Here is a 14,614-nt window from a genome sequence, read left to right as displayed (position 1 = left end):
TATCATTAAAATTTTAAATTGGACCTAACCCATATCAATTGGACATGTTGAAGAATTAATAGAATAGATTAAATGCAGTTATACTAAAAAGTATGTATCATTAAAATTTTAAATTGGACCTAACCCATATCAATTGGACATGTTGAAGAATTAATAGAATAGATGCTATACCCTCTCAGTGGCAGATAGTTAGAGAAGGGAGCGTACTCATAAACCAACTTGAAGTGATATAATAAATGGAAAACCTGAAAGGAAGCCATCAATATGAAAATGATATTCCCTTTCTGTATTGCATCTACTCTTCGGGTGGCAAAGTTGTTCCCATCACGTATACGGTGAACTTGATATATAATGGGGACTGCAAGAGTAACAAACAATGATAAGTAGATGAATTTTAACCAGAAGAAAGGTATAATGGCTGGCTGGCACTGGAATTGAAGTTTCGTACTGTCGATATCTCCAACGAGAAGAAAATAAGAATGAAAACTGTGGACAATCTTCCGGAAATCAACAGTTTTTGATGCCGCAGCAAGTGCCTGTGAAAAAATTTGGGTAAGAAGTGACTTAGAAATTGTCTGAATTGGACACAGAAGAAGCTACATATCCAATATGAATTGAAATAGATCAGCAAGGGTTGATGATAAACAAAAATGTAAATAAACTCCAATGAATACCTGTCCCATAAATTGACCACCGAAAACTTTGCCAAATTTGGGAGCATCAGGTAGAGTGATACCCCTGAAGATGTTCAGCTACAAGAAAGATTCGCATATTAGTAAAAATACCAAGATGAAGAGATGCTGACAAGAAGAATGCTTAGATTACAACTTCATTATGGGAAGCGGATAGTGAGGATGAAAAAAAGGAGAGAAGAGTTGGGGGTGACCGTACTTCTAAAGGGTCAAGTTGTAAAATGCGTTCAACTAAAGAGCATTTGTCAACTTCTTGATCGGACTGCCAGATTGAGTTGGTCTGAAGCAAACAGCAATGATCACGCGGCAACACCAAACATGTGAGCTGCAAATGCACGAGAAGAGTCTTCTGGTTAGCATATATTGAGATATGGATGCAAAAGTTAATAGAAAAGAAAGAACCTCGGAGGTAGCAATAATGTCAGCAGAATGAACATGGGCAGAAATACCTGTAGAAACACAAACAAAGAAGAAGGTAAGTATATCACTCAACCCAACCCTAAACCAAATTGAAGTAAAAGAAAAAGAAAGAAGGAATGACCATGGCCGAAGTAATCATATTGTTTCAAGAGAAACTCGGAACGATTTTCTTCATCGTCGGGACCGGAAACCTGAGCCTGCAGATGCAAAACAAGAAGAATTACAAATGAGAAATCAAGTCAGCCCTTGCTTGCTTTTGTATTGTATCTAAGAAAAGAAGGTTGAGAAGATAGGAAGGAAAGTAGAACCTCTCCAGAGAAAATGAAAAAGCAACCATCCCAAGCTTGCTCTTCACGAATCACATACTCCCCTTTCCCTGCCAAAAAATAATGATTACAACTTAGTAGCTAGCTAAAGGCAACACAGAATAAAACAAAACTTCTTCCCAAACAAAATAAATAAATAAATAAACAGAGAGAGAGATTCAGATACAGAGAGATTCAGAGACAGACAGACCGTAGCGTTTCAAGACAACAACTTGGGCGATTTTCTTAAGAGAAGAACTAGGCAGCTTCTGAAGTAAGGGAACGTTTCCAAGGAACTCCACTACTGCAAATACCATAGCCACACCAATAACAACATGTCATCCTTATCCTTCGTGTTCCCGAGAGATAAACAACCATTTTATTTCTAGATCTAACACTGTTACGGTGGTACCTGATTCCGTGTTCATGGCGGAGTCGTCAAGTCTCGAACTGATTGCCACAAAATCAAACAGATTTGTGGATTTCTACTCCGACAAGTATGGGTTTTCCTTTTTTTTAATTACTCCGGAAGGTTATTATTGAGTGCCCTCCGGTTTATGGTAGTATACGTAGAGATGTAAATTAGGCGGGTCGGGTGGGTTTGGGCGTGTCCGATTGGGTTTCATTTTTTTGCTGGACATTTTTGGTTGAAGCTCAAATAAAATCATGTCCGAATGAGACCATAACCAAGTAAAGATCATGATTTGTTGGGCTATCTATGGGACCCATACATCTATTTAATGTAAATAACATAATTTCAATTCTTTTGATTTTTGTGGGAAATTGGGTTTTCGGTTTTAGTAGGAAATTATGTTTTCTAGTTTTCGCGAGAAATTGCATTTTTTAATTTTGGCTGAAAATTGCCTTTTTTTAATTTTTGTGGGAAAACATAGTTTTGGCAGGAAATTGTGTGTTTTCCGGTTTTTATGGAAAATTGCATTTTCAGTTTTTGCGAGAAATCGCGTTTTCTGGTTTTAGCGAGAAATTACGTTTTTTGGTCTTGACGGGAAATTGCGTTTTCTGGTTTTGGCAGGAAATTGGATTTTTCGGTCTTGGCAGAAATTGCATTTCTCGACTTCGGCGGAAAATTGTATTTTTTCAGTTTTGCCGGGAAATTACGTTTCTCGGTTTTGACAGGCTACTATGTTTTTCCGATTTTGGCTGAAAATTATATATTTTGGTTTTGGCGGAAAATTATGTTTTCCAGTTTTGGTAGAAAACTGCGTTTTCCCGATTTTGACGAGAAATTACCTTTTACGATTTTGGCGAAAAATTGCGTTTTTCGGTATTAGCAGAAAATTGTTTTGCAAAGAAGAATCGAAGAAAATCGCAGAAGAAACAGAGACGACGAAAAACAGTTATTTGTGTTTTCTCCTAATTTTCTAAATCCTAGATATTTAAGTTTATTGGGTCATCCATTGTTCAAGTGGTTAAGCCCAACGTTGTCCATGATGTAATTGAGTTCACCCATTTGGACAAAATTTAATTATGGTATAATATGGATCTATCCATTTCGATTCATATCAATTTGGACATGGACCGTCCATTAATAACCCCCCATTTGATATTACTAAGTATACGTGGACTTATAAATAATTAGCCAATCTGTTTTTTTTTTCCTTTTTTTTAATGTCAACCAATCTGTTTTTTCTTTAATTACTCCTGGAAAGTTATTATCAGTATTTTGAAAACCGGATCGGACCGGCCGGTCAAACCGGTCCGACCATGACTCGCTGAAGAAGCCGAGTCCGGTTCGTTTTAAAACCCGGATTTGATAAAAACCAGTAAAACCGGCTGAAACCCGGCAAAACCGATGATCCGGTTTAATTTTAAAACCCGGTTCTTAAAAATTAACATATAATTAAGTGTTTTAATTATTCCTAGCTAAAATTTAATTTTTTATAATTATTGTTCAACTATCACTATTTAATTGATTTTTTATTTTTCCAAGAAAAAATGTGAAAAATATTTTTTTTTGACTCTCATATACTATTTTTGTTTGACCATATTCTTAAAATTTGAAATGTTAGTTGTAAAAATAAATAAATATAATTGTTTTAGCTGTAAATCATTTGTTTTTTTTTAATTTTTAATTTACATAGTAATCAGATTTATGTTTGTTATTTATTTTGAGTTAATAAAAAAAAGAATAGAGAAAGTATTATATGTAGAAGTAAAGTTTATATAGTATAAATATATAATTATATATATTTTTATATAAATAAAAAACCCGGTTCGACCGGTTGAACCGGTCTAACCAGTCAACCAGTGGCTTCACCGAGTCGGTGTCCGGTCCAGTTTTCAAAACATTGGTTATTATCGAGTGATCCTCGTAAAATCCTTTTTCTTTTTTTTCTAAAAAGGGCTGGGTAAGGCTGGAGAGACCATCTTTATACATACTAACATGTTTTTTTCATATACCATCCGAATCCAATCCAATCATTCGTCTCCATGTCACAGTTTAGACAAGTGATTTTAACAAGTATGAAATTCACTAACTTTTACAAAGTAATAACATACTGAACAAAGTGTTATGGTGTATACATGTCACAGTTTAGACAAGTGATTTTATTTTTTTTTGTTTTTACTTATTACTGTTATGGGCTGGTAAACCCCATTAACAAGGCCCATAGGTCTTTTAAATCAAGACGAAATACTGCTTATCAATCATCGAGAAAGAGCTAGTTGTGGTCCTAGTCACTGTAGAACTAGAAATCCTTACGGTCCGTCCCCACACGCTTAACCAGGGGCGGACCCATGTTGATGGGTACGGGCCCCCTATTGATTATGTAAAAATTGCGGTTGACTCCTATGTCTTATGCTCATCTATCTCAGTGGTCTTAGGGTGCTCACGTATTTTGTGTGTGAACGGGTTCAATATCCGTAACAGAATCTTTTAATATAAATTTTGTTTCGTCCCATTCTATTGTATACGGATCACATTAAAAGAAACATTATTTTGTCACCAAAACTAAAGAAATCTGTTTCTGTGCATTTATTTTCTTATGCATGGTTCTCTTTTTGTTTCTTTTCCTTTGAAACTAGTTCATACTTTTTTTTTCTGAGAAAGAAACTAATTCATACTTTCATTCATTTATTTCATACTAGAGTGTTGAAAAGAAATTCTAGAACAACTAAGTTATTTATTTTGAACAAAAAAGTAATTTATTTCATACCAGAGTGTTGAAAAAAAATTCTAGAACAACTAAGTTATTTCTTTTGAAAAAGGATTAACAAGAAAATAAAAAATAGTTTAAAAATAAAAAATCAGTATTATTTAGCTAATACACAGTATTATAGATGACTTAGTATTTGAATTATGTATATATTTATAATATTGTGCCTTCGACTAAAAAAAGTTTCTGGATCCGCCGCTGCGCTTAACTTGACAATTTGAGCGAGATGTGCAAACGTATAGCAATACTCTTACGTTAAACTATCATATAGGCAAATATGCAGTTTTTTTGGCTAAATGGCAAATATGCAGTTTCTTCTATTTTTCATGTCCTTTTAGTAGATTATATATTCTAATCACCAAAAACAAATAATTGTACACTCTTAGACTTTATAGTTTGTACCCCCCAACAAAATAAATAAATTAGCTTCCTTTGTTAGTAATCTACATTTTCAGTTTATTTAGTCAAATAGTTTTTTTTTTTTTGAAAAAAAAGTCAAATAGTTTTTTCATTCCAAGAACATTTCTTTGAAAAAATAAAACTCAAAATATTCGGCAATGATCAATAGACTACAAAATCAATATGGATCGGATTAAACTGTATGGATACCATGTTAAACTAAATGGATTTGTAATCTAAAATCAATGGATGATAAATAGATTGTGTCATCTATTTTACATATGTTTAGAATTCTTTTCTGACCATTGATGTATGATGTATGATATTAACGATGGGTAGTCAAGTCAACAAAACTAAATTTGTTGATCACCAAGATAACCCCCACACCTTTTATTTTGGTTCGAGTGTATTCTTACAGCCTAAGGTCCAAGTGATTTCCACTGTTATTCTCGGAAACTTAATTAAACAAGTGTAGAAAGTTCAACCGCTCGATTTATTTTAATAAAATAAGCTGACCCCAGCACTTGACCTGAGAAATTCACACGTAAATGGTCCGAAAGCTCCTTGCAATTTAGTGAAATATACCCCCCCCCCCCCCCCCCCTCTCTATATATATATTCGCATTCATAATACTTTCATCGTTGTATACCTTTCATGCATAATACACATTGAAAAAAAACAAGTATATCCATGGGAGAAACTTTGCCTAACGACGTCATCTATGTGGCGGTGAATCAAGATGTTCGAGAAAGTAAATCAACTTTGTTATGGGCACTGAAGACTCTTCCCGTGAAGAAGCTCTGCCTTCTTCATGTTCATATTCCATTCTCGTTGAACTCTTCTTGTAAGTCTTTTCTATTGATTCACTACGTTTGATTGTGTAATCTGTTTTGCATTGTATTGTTAGTGTTGTTCAAATGCCAATAAATTTCATGGACTACTTGTACATGATATTTTTGAACGAACTGATCGTATTCACTGTATTTAGTAATAGATGAGCCTCTGGATGATGCTGTCTCTTTCTCTCTCTGGGTATATATTATATATGCATCTGCAAATATGTTTATATGTACCTATTTTATGCACATATAAGAGAAAAAAAATATTTCCAATATTCATCTGTATAGATAGAGAACATATGTACCAAGCATCATGTGTCAGAATTAAAGAAATATATGTTACTAGCCATTGCACAAAAAAAAAATGTTACTAGCCAACTCAATCCTAGTTACGTTAATAAGTCACGGAACAATCAACATCAAAGCTTTAAACGTTAGGATAATAAATCATATGACCAAATTTAGTTTGAACCCTGGACCTAGCACCGAAACAAATCAAGGTTTTGGCGTATACAGCTAGTATTCCCCATTTATTGTAAATGTCACATTCACACATCTTACCAAGTTTGGAATTTTTAGTTAAATGTTTAAATTATAACATAAGATGTTTCAGAGCGACTGCTAATGCACTTTTATCTGTGTACTCTGTTTTTTTTTTTTTGCGGGTGTTAGAACTTGAAATTAACTCTGTTTTGAAATGGTCGTTTCGTGTGTAATTCAGCATGTGGGCTTGATGAAAGTGAGATCGATGCAATACAAGAATCAGAGCTGAAATCTTCATATGATAGCCTCCACAAGTACCGTGATCTCTGCACAAACAAAGGGGTAAGTTAAGTTATATTTGCAAAGAATCAAAAGCAGAGAGAAGAGAAGTAAGCAACACGCTAGCTATGTACAATCTGTTTTGCTGCCAATCGGTCTCTTAGATATATATATATATATAGGCTCAGAGAAACCTCATGAAAACTAAACGGGAATAATAGACATGCTTGATAGATGGAGCAAGAAAAAAAAAAGGAAACATGATGAGTTTTGAAAAGATTTGATGGAATTGTATTAATAAATAATTTTGGTGCAGGTTGATGAGGAGGATGTGGATATATCATTAATATCAGGATATGGTGTGGGTGAAGGGATTGTGGAACTCATCTATCAAAACAATATCAAGAAGCTCGTTATGGGAGCAGCAGCTGATCCTCACTATTCCAGGTATATATTTTCAGAACATCAGGTTTGAAAAAAATTGTTCAATTGAATAAAAGCAAAAAAGACTCTAATCTCTCTTTAAAATAATGCAGGGGAATGTCTATCACATCAAGGAAAGCAGAGTATGTGAGTCAGCATGCACCTCATTGCTGTAAAATGTGGTTCATCTGCAAAGGGAAACTCATCAAGACAAGGTAAGTTTGAGGATTTGCACTTGCATTTGTATGCGTGTGTATATATTCTTATTCTTACAGTTTATTGTGTGTTGGGTTAAACAGAGAAGGAAGATTCGACATTGGGAATCCATCAGATTCGTATTCCTTGTCAGAATTCGATGGTTTTGCTCAGAAACCAAGCAAGGGAAGAGGAAGGGATGATGACGAAACAGATTCACATAAAGACCAACATTCAGTAAGTACAAAGATTGATGAATATATAGCTTATCAAAAAAAAAAAAACACTAAACGGAAGGAAAATTTGTAAAGAATCCTCCACCAACACACACCACTTCACTTTTTTACTTCCGTGGTTTCATTAGCAGCCTAAATTTTGTTTCCCTAGTCAAGATTACTTATTTGAGACTCTTATCGTGTACTATATATTTTTTTTTTTTTAAAAGAAAAAACAGGAACGGGACCAAACACCAAAGGAAGTAAGGAAAGGAGAAGATGAGCCAAAAAGCAATGACAGCGAAACAGAAAGTCCTCCCGAAGATTTTCTTTGTCCCATTTCAATGGTTAGGAATATTCAAACCCATCTCTGCATCTTGAAATATATCCTAGAATCCCAGGAATGCAATGCTTTTGCTCATTAAAAATTTGATTTTTGGTGAATAATATGTAGGAGATAATGAGAGATCCCAATGTGGCTGCTGATGGTTTCACTTACGAGGAAAAGGAAATAAGAAGATGGCTAAACGGAGGGAATGATAAGTCGCCAATCACAGGAGCTAGGCTCGCTCATCGCCATCTCACCCCTAACTACACTCTTCGTTCACTCATCAAGGACTGGCTCCATCACCACCCAAACTATAAACATTGATTATCATCTATCTAGTATATTGGAGATAGATATATAATTAAAGATATGTCAGACTTTGTTGGAATCTCTCTGTAAGAAAAGAAAAATATGTGTGATAAAAAAAAAAGTTTCCATGTGTTTTAAGTACGTTTGATACATGACTCTTTATGCGATCATAAGTTTTTGTATACAAAAGAAAAAAAAAATGTTTTGCTACACTCGTTCGTTCGTTGGTTGACTTGTCTGCATGTTCTAGCACCAAATTGGCGGGAAAGAGCCAGTCAAGTACTTTAACGCAAGCCCATGGGCTATTATAAATGTGACCAAGTAGGTCGTTAGTAAGCCCATTATAAATGAACTGGAGGTAGAGCTGACGAAGAAGATCTGACCACCGTTCGTTTCGTTCACAGCAAAAGCAACGTTACGTGTCGTAACCTGAATAATCGCTCTCTTAATTCTACAAACATTAAACGATTTTCCCCCAGATGTTGTTGACTCTCAATGTCGCAATGTAGCGGAGATTGATCGGAGGTAAAACAAGTCCGAACCGATATTTCTCACCAGCAACCTAAAGACCAATATATCCCCAGGCGCCTTCGATTTCTGATTCCTGAAACTGATTTTTTTAAAGGTTGTGTGAGTTGACATTTCAATTTTTTTCTTTTTTAAAATAGTAGCAAATTCCAGTTTAATTCTATGTTTAATTAGTCCTTCTGTATGAAACGTGTCTTTTACGATAAGAGAAATGTTCTAAGAAATCTACTGATTGATAGAGATAGAGATATATAGCCGCTGCATTTTAAAATTATTGTGAGCAGTAGGCTGATGTTATCCACTTCTAAGATCAAATATCTTTTGTTGTCTGTCACCTTCTTTTTCTCAGAAAAAATACATTTAATAAAGTAATACAATTTTTGAGTAAGAAAATGGTCGGAAACATCTTCGCAATTAGTTAGTTATCAAGGGAAGGGACCAAAATATATAATCATATGTGTCTGTCTGCCTTTTGTGTCTTATCGTCTTTGTCTTGGGAAAGAAAGAAATTGTCTCTATAGAGAAGAATAGAAAAAATACTATTAAAGATGGCAGAGGAGGGTTTGATTGACGATGATCCTGTTTATGTTGCAGTAAACAAAGATGTTGGTGAAAGCAGATCGACTCTCACATGGGCACTGAGGCATCTCCAATTCAAAAAGCTCTACCTTCTTCATCTCCATCAACCCATTTCCATGAACCCTACCTGTAATTACTCTTTCTTTTTCTTTTCTTTTCTTTTCTTTTTGATCGGGGGATATATAATATATTAGTAATTTTTTCTCTGTTTTCCTAGTTGTTTACACTTCGCAAGCATCAAATCACACGAACATATAGGTTCGATAGAAATTGATGTTTTTTTTTCTGCCTCGTCCGCTCTCTAATTTTAATGGTGATGAAGTTATGTCTATCATCTTGAGATTCTTGATCTAAGGATGTAAACAGTTTGTGTCTGTGTTAGTGTTTACTTGTGGGTGATGCCGTTATCTTTTATCAAATCTGATCTTAGCCGAACACCAAGCTTTACTTTCGTGAATCAATCTTATTTCGACTGTCTTAAGGTTCCTTTTTTTTTCTGTGAATTCCTTCCAGCAACAGGGATAGAACAAAGCGAGATCGATGCAATCCAGGTGTCGGAATTGACTAGTACATATGATAGCCTTCTCAAGTACCGTGATATCTGCCTAGATCAAGGAGTTAGTCCTCTTCCCTACTCAATTATTAGTCTCACAAAAATCTGAAAAACAACAATTATGATCGATCATTGAATTGCTTATGTTGCAGGTTAACGAGCAAGACGTGGAAATATTCTGTGATGTGGCAAATAACGTCGAGGAGGGGATTGTGAACCTTATCTATGAAAACAATATCAAGAAGCTTATTATTGGAGCAGCTGCTGATTCCCGCTACTCCCAGTAAGGATTATATTTAGACTCCTCCCAGATTGTCAATATAATCTGCGTAATTGATTAATGACTTATTTTTGTTTTCATGCATGCAGGGGCATGGTTAATATCACATCTAGAAAAGCCAAGTATGTGACTCGCCACGCGCCTCATTCCTGTAAAATATGGCTTGTTTGTAATGGGAACCTCATCCAAACGAGGTAAGTTAAGTTGGAGGAGGATTTTACTATACTTCTGCGTGTTTTTGAGTTCATTGTAAAGTTTAACTGGCTATATTTTTCTTGTATGTTCAATAGGGAGGGACGGTTTGATCTTGGGGGTTCATCGCACTCCTCCTCTCAATCCTTAGCCAGCCTTCATGACCTTGATTCTGCTCTGATACCGTACGAGGAAGAAGTAAGAGCCGAAACTGACAGCGAGTCACATGCCCTGTCTTCACCTGAAGACCAATCAGTACGTAAAATCCAGTTTACTCAGCCACCTATAACTTTTCCATTCAAGTGGACGAGTGTTCTCTTAAGTGGAAGAACCTTGTTATTATTCGCTTAAAAGTCTTATAACCTATGGAGAAGGAATTATAAAATGTGATAGATTGTAAATTCAAGGATCCAACACCTCTTCTTGTTAGTCGAATTTGTCTCGTTTTCTGCAACTGGTACTGTAACATAACACATATGCATGTCTTTAAACCCGATTCTAGTGTCAAGCTTTCCATATGAGACTCCTGTGGTGGTGTTTTTATATCTTCCAATGTAGAAGAATCTCATTTGTTCAGTTGATATGGTTCTTCAACAGGCTAGAGGGTCTGCGGCGTTGTACTACGAGGAGCAGAGACGGAGACTTGAAATCGAGGAACTAAAGAGAGAACTGGAGCAACATGATAAGATGAATCGTGAAAGAGAAGAAGCACTCTCAAGTTCTTTTGGTGTCACTCAGATGCTGTACAGTGAAGAGGTACGTCGCAGGAGAGAAGCGGAGGAGGAGCTAAACAGAGCGAGAGCAGAAATCAGAGACATGAAGAGGGTCCAAAAGGAACTCGAAGAACAGCTTTATATTGATTGCCCCCGTCGGTTAGAGTTGGTCGAGAAAGAGCGAGACGAAGCTATCCAAAAAACTGAAGAGCTTTTGAGAAATCTATACCTGGAGAAGGGTGAGTCATCATCACATTCACCTTCATCCTCGTCGCAGTGGTCTGTTTCCAACGAGCCTCCCCCATATTTCATCTGTCCCATTTCAAAGGTCAGAACTCGAACATCCATCTAAAAAGCTGATGTTTTTTGTTGGGATCTTGACTTGGCTTCTGCTCAATATCTCAACTATAGTGTACTAAGCTGACACATAGGCTAGACTATACATGTCCAAAAGTAACTTTTCATTTTGATATTTGTTTTGCTCTTATTTAATGCATTGCTTTGATTGCTTGTGAATGTAGGAGATTATGCAGAATCCCCATGTTGCAGCAGATGGTTACACTTACGAAGCAGATAAGTTCAAAATCTGGCTCAGTCATGGAGGTGAAAAATCGCCGATGACAAACCTGAGGCTTGAGAATAACAAGCTCACGCCAAATCGTGTTCTTCGTTCAGCTATTAAGGAGTGGTTGCAACAGCACCCTCTTTGATTTGCCTTAAAGATAGATATTATGTTTGATTGTGTTGTGTGATTCAGTAAAGATATATGGTGAATGAAACGTGAAAAATTCTAATGAAAAAAGTTCTCTCTTTTGACTGGGAAAAATCTTGGAAAGCCGTTTATTGTTTCAGTAGTTGTTATGCATTGACTTTTCTGTGTCCACCTTAAGAAAACTGAAACGGTCAACAAAAAGAATGTTGAGGGTCACCACTAACCATCGTTTTGGTCTCTCTCTGTCAGATGCTTCTTTGTTTTTCTGTTTTTTTTCTTTTCACTTTACAGGGGAAAAGAAGACAGGACACAAAGACAAAGGCAAAGGAAACCAATGGCGGAACTCATGGCCATGGGAAATGATGTTGTTCATGTTGCTGTGAAGAATGATGTCAAAGAGAGCAGATCGACTCTGGTTTGGGCTTTGAGGAACCTTGGTGCCAAGAAAGTCTGCATCCTCCATGTTTATCAGCCCAAAACTGCTTCTCCTGCTGGTAATCTTCATTCCCGTTTGATTAATATGGTCCTCATGTAGCAATTTTCGATGATTCATATGTAGTGTCGTATTTCTTGTTGTTATTTTCAGCACGCAAGCTTGAAGAACTGGAGGCTATCATGTACGAGACATTACATGATTATTTTGACATCTGTCAACAAGAAGGGGTATTGTTCTGTTCTGTTGCCTTGTTCATATATATTATTAAAAAGTCTTTTTCTCTTCTTGTTCCTGATTCTTGTTGTCCGATCGCAGGTGAATGAGGACGACATTTACATATCCTGTATAGAGATGAACGATGTGAAGCAGGGGATATTAGAACTCATCCATGAAAGCAAAATCAGGAAGCTCGTTATGGGAGCTGCATCAGATCGTCATTATTCAGAGTACGTATTGTAGATCTATTATATTTTTGAAATCTCTAAGTTTACTCGTGTTGACTTTAACAGAAAAAATTTACAGGAAGATGTTCGATCTCAAGTCCAGAAAGGCCAAGTACGTGTACCAACACGCGCCTAGCTCCTGCGAAGTTAGGTTTATGTGCAATGGACATCTCATCTACACAAAGTGAGTTTTGAAAACTCTCTTTGCTTATTTTCTGTCCTTGAAGAAATCACCTTATTGTTTATGTATATTAAAATACTCAGGGAAGCCAATCTTGAAGACCGTGTGGATAAAACAGAAGCCGATGCTGGACAATGGAAACCGAAGCTCTATTCCTCTGCTTCACCGAAATGCTCGGCAGAATTGGTCTCTGCAATTGTTGCTTACATTGACACAAGGAGAGACAGGGACATGTTAGAGCCGACTTCTTCGGAGGATCAATCTGTACGGTCTAAACATCGTTTGTTGTATTGTATATTAAGCCAATTTACATCTGGTGCTGTCTTCTGTGTCTGTTACTAAGTGACTGAAAGCTTTATCTGTCCTTTTTTTTTGCAGGAAAGCAACGGGAATGATAAACTGTATAGACAACTTAAGCAAGCACTTAGTGAAGTTGAGGAATCGAAAAGAGAAGCGTACGAAGAATGTGTCAGGCGGTTTAAGGCTGAAAATACAGCCGTTGAGGCCATCCGCAAAGTAAAATACCTGCACAAATCCAAGACATTAAGAATGTTTATTATATATATATTTTTGCTTAGAATTGTTTCTTTTTACTTGAAAGGCAAGAGAGTATGAAGCAATGTACAATGAGGAAGCGAGGCTGAGGAAAGAAGGTAAAGAAGAATGGGCAAAACAAAGGAAAATGGTGGAGAAGACTAAACAAGAGAGGGACGACGCGCTTATCATCATTCTTAACGGAAGAAAGCTATACAGTGAGGAAGTGAGGCGTAGAGTTGAAGCTGAAGAGATGTTGGGGAAGGAGAAAGAAGAACACGAGAGAACGAAAAAGGAGCTGGAAGAAGTGCGGGTCATTGTTCAGGACGGTACTGTTAGAAACAGAAATTTTACAGAACGGAATATGTTCTTTTTTTAAGACTGAGAGCTCTTGAATAATCTCTATTGATATTGCAAAAACAGGGATGCAGCTGTACAACGAGCAACTGAGACAGAGGAAAGAGATGGAGGAAACAGTGAAGAGACAAGAGGAAGAGCTTGAGAAGACAAAGAAGGAGAAGGAAGAAGCCTGCTTAATAAGCAAGAACTTGATGCAACTATATGAAGACGAGGTAATGTATCTTTAATGAAGAGGAGTCAGTGATCAGTTGAGGAATTAAAAAAAAAGTAACAATCATCATATGTGAAAACAAAACAGGTGAGGCAGAGAAAGAAACAGAGGAATTAGTGAAGAGAAGAAGAGAGGAGGTAGAGAAAGTGAGGGAGAAAGAAGAAGCTTGCTCTGTGGGACAAAACTTCATGAGGTTATACGAAGAAGAAGCAAGACGTAGAAAAGGAACTGAGGAAGAACTCAGCAAGGTCGCTGCTGAGAAAGACGCAGCTAACTCTGTCTGTTCGGATATTCTGTTGCTGCTTCAGAGCTACACTCGCCGCCATGGAATACCTTCTGGATTCTCCGATGAGGATTCCGTTACCCGTCAGCCTCCGTCGTATTTCATCTGCCCAATATCGCAGGTACGTTGAACAGAACCGAAACTAAGATGTCTACTTCTAATGTAGATGCACATTGTTATCATCTAAGGGTGTTCCTCTCGAAGAGGTTTAGAACGGAACCAGGTGTAGAAATTTCTGTTTGGTTTGACAAATTTGGGTTTTGTTCTACCCGTTTGGCCACCAACTAGTTTAAATGATCAGAAGTCAAACGAGGGATTGTTGGTGTTTTTACAGGAAGTAATGAGAGAGCCCGTGTTGCAGCCGATGGATTCACCTACGAGGCTGAAGCCTTAAAAGAATGCTCGACAATGGTCACGAGACGTCACCAATGACGAACCTTAAGCTCACCCACAATAACCTTGTCCTAACCACGCCTCTTCTTCCGCCATTCAAGAGTGTTCAACGGAACTCTTAAAATGAATCTTGGTTAGTGCTGTCAATGTATT

General features: G+C 36.7%; 3 protein-coding genes and 1 pseudogene across 4 annotated transcripts in view; 3 read left to right on the top strand and 1 right to left on the bottom strand.

Moving 5' to 3' along the window:
- The window catches only part of LOC108836966 (acyl-CoA hydrolase 2-like), a 5,182-nt gene extending 3,198 nt beyond the window's left edge, over positions 1-1,984 (bottom strand). The window contains exons 1-9 of the mRNA XM_056998565.1: positions 1,830-1,984; positions 1,629-1,721; positions 1,421-1,488; positions 1,234-1,309; positions 1,095-1,141; positions 892-1,017; positions 675-752; positions 449-536; positions 246-358 (exon numbers count right to left, since the gene is read on the bottom strand). Coding sequence (XP_056854545.1) covers positions 246-358; positions 449-536; positions 675-752; positions 892-1,017; positions 1,095-1,141; positions 1,234-1,309; positions 1,421-1,488; positions 1,629-1,721; positions 1,830-1,845 — 705 coding nt within the window. The 5' untranslated portion in view covers positions 1,846-1,984. The remainder of the gene's footprint in view (positions 1-245; positions 359-448; positions 537-674; positions 753-891; positions 1,018-1,094; positions 1,142-1,233; positions 1,310-1,420; positions 1,489-1,628; positions 1,722-1,829) is intronic.
- A 3,661-nt stretch (positions 1,985-5,645) lies between these two features.
- Positions 5,646-8,197, top strand: LOC130503999 (U-box domain-containing protein 54-like). Its single transcript, XM_056998567.1, has 7 exons — positions 5,646-5,836; positions 6,553-6,656; positions 6,910-7,040; positions 7,130-7,231; positions 7,316-7,448; positions 7,657-7,773; positions 7,881-8,197. Exons 1-7 carry the CDS (start codon positions 5,683-5,685, stop codon positions 8,076-8,078), a joined length of 939 nt encoding a protein of 312 aa, XP_056854547.1. The 5' UTR covers positions 5,646-5,682; the 3' UTR covers positions 8,079-8,197.
- Positions 8,198-8,428: 231 nt separating this feature from the next.
- On the top strand, positions 8,429-11,718 carry LOC108808775 (U-box domain-containing protein 56). 2 transcript variants are annotated; one of them, XM_018580886.2, is made up of 8 exons: positions 8,429-8,688; positions 9,186-9,299; positions 9,684-9,787; positions 9,876-10,006; positions 10,093-10,197; positions 10,294-10,450; positions 10,793-11,236; positions 11,430-11,718. In XM_018580886.2, exons 2-8 carry the CDS (start codon positions 9,287-9,289, stop codon positions 11,616-11,618), a joined length of 1,143 nt encoding a protein of 380 aa, XP_018436388.1. In that variant the 5' UTR covers positions 8,429-8,688; positions 9,186-9,286; the 3' UTR covers positions 11,619-11,718. The 2 variants fall into 2 exon arrangements, with proteins under 2 accessions (XP_018436388.1, XP_018436378.1); XM_018580876.2 differs by lacking the exon at positions 8,429-8,688 and having other exon boundaries at positions 8,982-9,299.
- Positions 11,719-11,874: 156 nt separating this feature from the next.
- Positions 11,875-14,583, top strand: LOC130503998 (putative U-box domain-containing protein 55; annotated as a pseudogene).
- Positions 14,584-14,614: the final 31 nt, after the last annotated feature.

This window comes from Raphanus sativus, unplaced genomic scaffold (assembly GCF_000801105.2).
Source record: "Raphanus sativus cultivar WK10039 unplaced genomic scaffold, ASM80110v3 Scaffold1288, whole genome shotgun sequence".
Taxonomy (NCBI): domain Eukaryota; kingdom Viridiplantae; phylum Streptophyta; class Magnoliopsida; order Brassicales; family Brassicaceae; genus Raphanus; species Raphanus sativus.
This window is presented reverse-complemented; position numbering and strand designations above follow the sequence as displayed.